General features: G+C 38.0%; 1 protein-coding gene across 2 annotated transcripts in view; it reads left to right on the forward strand.

Annotated features, from left to right (window-relative positions):
• The window catches only part of MINDY2 (MINDY lysine 48 deubiquitinase 2), a 101963-nt gene that overhangs the window by 20120 nt on the left and 77075 nt on the right, over window positions 1-4768 (forward strand). For both annotated transcript variants that reach the window (XM_017531894.2, XM_017531895.2), the window contains exon 2: window positions 172-229. In XM_017531894.2, coding sequence (XP_017387383.1) covers window positions 172-229 — 58 coding nt within the window. The remainder of the gene's footprint in view (window positions 1-171; window positions 230-4768) is intronic.

A 4768-nucleotide genomic window follows, 5' to 3' on the forward strand; every position in this document is an offset into this window, starting at 1 on the left:
TTTTTTATTTTTATTTTTTCCCATTTATTTTATTGCATTTTAGGTTTTGATGAATGTTAATGTATATGTATAGTAGATACATATATAGACATAAGTATTTGTGTTTCTGACTGTAAGAAACACTTTAGTCATCTAAAACATTTAATTTTATAGAATTGTTTTGTTTTTCAGGTGAAACTTCCACCGATGATGGAAATCATAACTGCTGAGCAGCTGATGGAATATTTAGGTTGGTGTTGAAAAGTGGATTTTATATCTCTTCATACAAACGTTTTCAAAGCTAGTTTATTACCCAGTCTCACCTTTCTGAAGTGCTATTATACAATCTATGTTAAAATTATAGTTTTGTATTTGCTAATTAAAAATTTTTATCAATATGTTACTGTTCTTAGATGGTATAGCCTTCTTTCTGGTCTGCATTAAAATTCTGTAATACACACAAGGAATCTAGGTAACATCTAGAAAACAAGATACATCTTAATCCCAATAAATTGTAAAATGGGTGATGGCACAGAATGGCTGACTTTGCATATACAAAGTGTTTAAAAATATTGGGTAGACTTGAATTAAAGACAAAGGAGGTGATTTAGAGCAGTGCTACTCAAAGTGTGATTCATGGACATATGCCACTGTACAAAATGTTAGTTATCAGTCTGCAGTGAGATAGAATCTTGTCCTAGGATGGAAAATATTTACGTTAGTAAGCATACTGTTTATGTCTTCTATAATTTTTTATAGGGAAATTTTCTGCTTGAAGGAAGTAATGTATTGAATTGCATTCTTGTCCAAGGTTCTTATTTCAAAACAGACCACTAATACAGTTTGTAGACTGGCTACATTGATTGAACTTGTTTAGAGAGCAGGTATGTACATCACATTGTGGCCTTTTAAAATCTAATCTGGCAAAGAAGAGTTCATATATTTATACTATTACCAAATAGGAAATCTTAATTCATATTCTTACAGTTTTTTCAGTAATTAAATTTGTATTTAGGCCAGGTGTGGTGGCCCACACCTGTAATCTCAGCACTTTGGAAGGCCGAGGTGGACAGATCACTTGAGGTCAGGAGTTTGAGACCAGCCTGGCCAATATGGTGAAACCTTATCTCTACCAAAAATACAAAAATGAGCCGGCTGTGGTGGTGTGCACCTGTAGTCCCAACTACTTGGAGTCTGAGATGGGAGAATCACTTGAGCCCAAGAGGTAGAGGTTGCAGTGAGCTGAGATCAAAATGCACTCCTGCCTGGGTGATGGAGTGAGACTCTGCCTCAAAACAAAAACAGATTTTATTTTTAAAAATTCTTGTCTTTACCATTCCAGACAACTAGTTAACTGATTTTTTGTGAGATCTAGGCTTAGTGATAAAACTGAGACCACAAACTTTAGAAGACTTTTTTTTTTTGAGAAAAGAGTCTTATTCTGTTGCCTAGGCTGGAATGCAGTGCCATGATCATGACTTGCTGCAACCTTGACCTCCCTAGGCTCAGGTGATCATCCCACTTCAGCTTCCCGAATATCTGGAACTACAGGCACATGCTACCATGCCCAGCTAATTTTTTTTTTTTAATAGAGATAGGGTTTCACTGTGTTGCCTAGACTGGTCTTGAACTCCTGGGCTCAAGCTATCCTCCTACCTTGACCTCCCAAAGTGCTGGGAATACAGGCATGAACCACTTCACCAAGAAGAAAGATCCTTCTCAGAAAATATAATTTATATCATGTAATACCCATTTACCAGCTAGGGACCTTAGGTAAGGGAAGATTACTCTGAATACCTACATGTCTGCAAACTGGCTTAAAAAGAAAATCCCTCTTTTAAGCTAGCTTAGTGATTCTTGTTATTATTATTATTATTATTTTAAATTTTTATTTTTTTTCCCCATGGGACTCTGCTGGATAAGCGATTCTTAAAGTTAGTGATTCCTATTTTATGGGGAAGGCTGAAATATGCTTGGTGATTTTGAGGAATAGCCAGTATAACTGCCAGAGAGAATACAAAGGGGAGTTGTAGGAGATGAGATCAGAGTTACTGGAGTCAGATCACATGGGGCCCTAAGGATGTAACAGCAATTTTGATTTTTGCTGTGAGTAAGCTGGGCAGCTGTTAGAGGATTTTGAACAGAGGATGACATGATGTAACTTTCGATTTAGCAAGAATTCTCTAGCAGTTATGTTGAAAATAGACCTTAGAGAAGGGTAAGGACAAGAAGGAAGACCATTTAGGAGGTTAGCAAAAGATGATGGCTTTAAACAAGGTAAAATAAGTGAAGTTTGTAAGAAGTTGTCAGATTCTGGATACAGAGTTGACAGAGTTTGCTCATCAGTTGGTTGTAGAGTAAAAGTGGAATAAAGGGTTATTCCGTGGTTTTTGGTTTGAACAAGGAGAAAGATGGAGATAGAAAAACTAAAATAGGAAAAAGTGGAAGGAGCAAGGTTTTGAGGGAGAAATCGCAGGATTTTTGTTTTTAGATGTTTGTTGACATCAAAATTTAGAGATCAGGAAAGCAATCATATGCATATATGTGTATATATATGATATATGTCTATATATGTGTATGTATATACACACACACACACACACACACACACACATATATATATATCTTGAGTTTAGAGGAGAGGTCTGGATCAGCACTGTATAATTACAATTTCTGGAATGATAGAAATGTTCTATATCTTGCTGTGCAGTTTAGTAGCCGCTAGCCACATGTGGCCCTCAAACTCTTAAAATGTAGCTCCTGTTTTGAGCCCAGGAATTTGAGGCCAGCCTGGGCAACTTAGTGAGACCCCATCTCCACTTAAAAATAAAAAATTTAGCCAGGCATGGTGGTGTGCACCTGTCCCAGCTCCTTGGGAGGGTAAAGTGGGAGGATTGCTTAAGCATGGGATTCAGAGGCTGCAGCGAGCTGAGATCACAGCACTGCACTCTACCCTGGGCAACAGAGCAAAACTCCGCCCCCCACCCCCGCATATATGTATACACACACACACACACACACACACACAAACATATATACTTGCATATAAACATATATGTGTGTGTATATAATGTGACCAAGGAACTGAATTTTTATTTTTATGTAATTCAAATTTATATATCCACATGTTGCTACTGGCTACTGTATTAGACAGTACAAGTCTGTAAATATATATTTACAGACAATGTACATAAGCAGTAGTTAGATTGGGTGAGATCATTAAGAGAAGGAATGTAGTCGATAGAAGAGAAAAGGTCAGTGGATTGAGTTTGGCATATGCCAGTGATTAGAAGATGGGGAAGGAGAAAGAGCTGGCATGCTCAGCTGGTTAGAGGAAAAATAGAAAAATAGGAGGCTCTGATTTCCTAGAATCCTAATGAAGAAATGTTTCAAGGAAGATTGAGAGATGAACTGAATCAAGTGCTGCTAATAGCTGAAGCAGGAAGAACACTAAAAGTTGATTTAGCCATAAGGAGTTCATTGGTAACCTTGATGAGTGTATGGGATGAAAACCTGACTGGAACAAGAGAAAACTGGAAACCCTCACACCTAGCCAGTTGGAATGTAAAATAATACAGCTATTTCAGAAAGCAGTTTGGCTATTCTTTAAAAAGTTAAGCAGAGTTACCATATGACCATGAAATATCATTCCTAGTTATTGACCCAAGAGAAGTGGAAACATATTTCCATACAACTTGTATAAAAATGTATATAGCAACATTATTCATAGTAGTCAAAAAATGGAAAAGATGAGCAGATAAGCAAATATAAATTCATACAATAGAATATTAGCCATAAAAAGATATGAAGTACGAATACATGCTATAACATTTAAGTGAAAAAGGCAAAATCATAAAAGACCGCATATTGTAGGATTCCATTTATATGAAACATCCATTAAACAGGCTGGTGGCGCATGCCTCTGGTCCCAGCTACATGGGAGGCTGAGGCAGGAGGATCACTTGAACCCAGGAGTTTGAGACTGCAGTGAGCTATGACCATACCACTGCCCCCCAGCCTGGGTGAGAGAGCAAGAACCTTATCTCTAAAAAATGAAAATTTAAAAAATTAGAATAGGCAAATTTATTAAGACAGAAAGTAGATTTGTGGTTGCATAGGTCTGAGGAAGAGATGGGGTGAAATGGTGATTGACTGCTAATGGAAACAGGGTTTCTTTTAGGGAAGACCAAAATATTCAGAAATTACATCATGGGCTGGGCACAATGGCTCACGCCTGTAATCCCAGCACTTTGGGATGTTGAGGCGGGGGGATCACTTGAGCTCAGGAGTTTGAAACCAGCCTGGGCAACATGATGAAACCCTGTTTCTACTAAAAATACAAAAAATTAGCCAGGTATGGTGGCACACGGCTGTAGTCCTAGCTACTTGGGAGGCAAAGGCAGAAGAATTGCTTGAACCTGGCATTTGGAGGTTGCAGTGAGCAGAGATAATGCCACTGCACTCCAGCCTGGGCGACCGAGTAAGACTCCATCTCAAAATATTAAAATTAAAATTTTTTTTAAAAATTAGATTATGATGATAGTTTCATAATCCGGTGAATAGGCTACAAAAAAATCATTGAATTGTACATTTTAAATGGATGGCTTGTATGGTATGTGAATTATATCTCAAAGCTACTTCATAAATGAGAAAACTAGAAAAAGGGAAATACAGGCCGGGCGCGGTGGCTCAAGCCTGTAATCCCAGCACTTTGGGAGGCCGAGGCGGGTGGATCACGAGGTCAAGAGATCGAGACCATCCTGGTCAACATGGTGAAACCCCGTCTCTA

Source organism: Cebus imitator, unplaced genomic scaffold, assembly GCF_001604975.1.
Source record: "Cebus imitator isolate Cc_AM_T3 unplaced genomic scaffold, Cebus_imitator-1.0 Scaffold74, whole genome shotgun sequence".
Lineage (NCBI taxonomy): Eukaryota > Metazoa > Chordata > Mammalia > Primates > Cebidae > Cebus > Cebus imitator.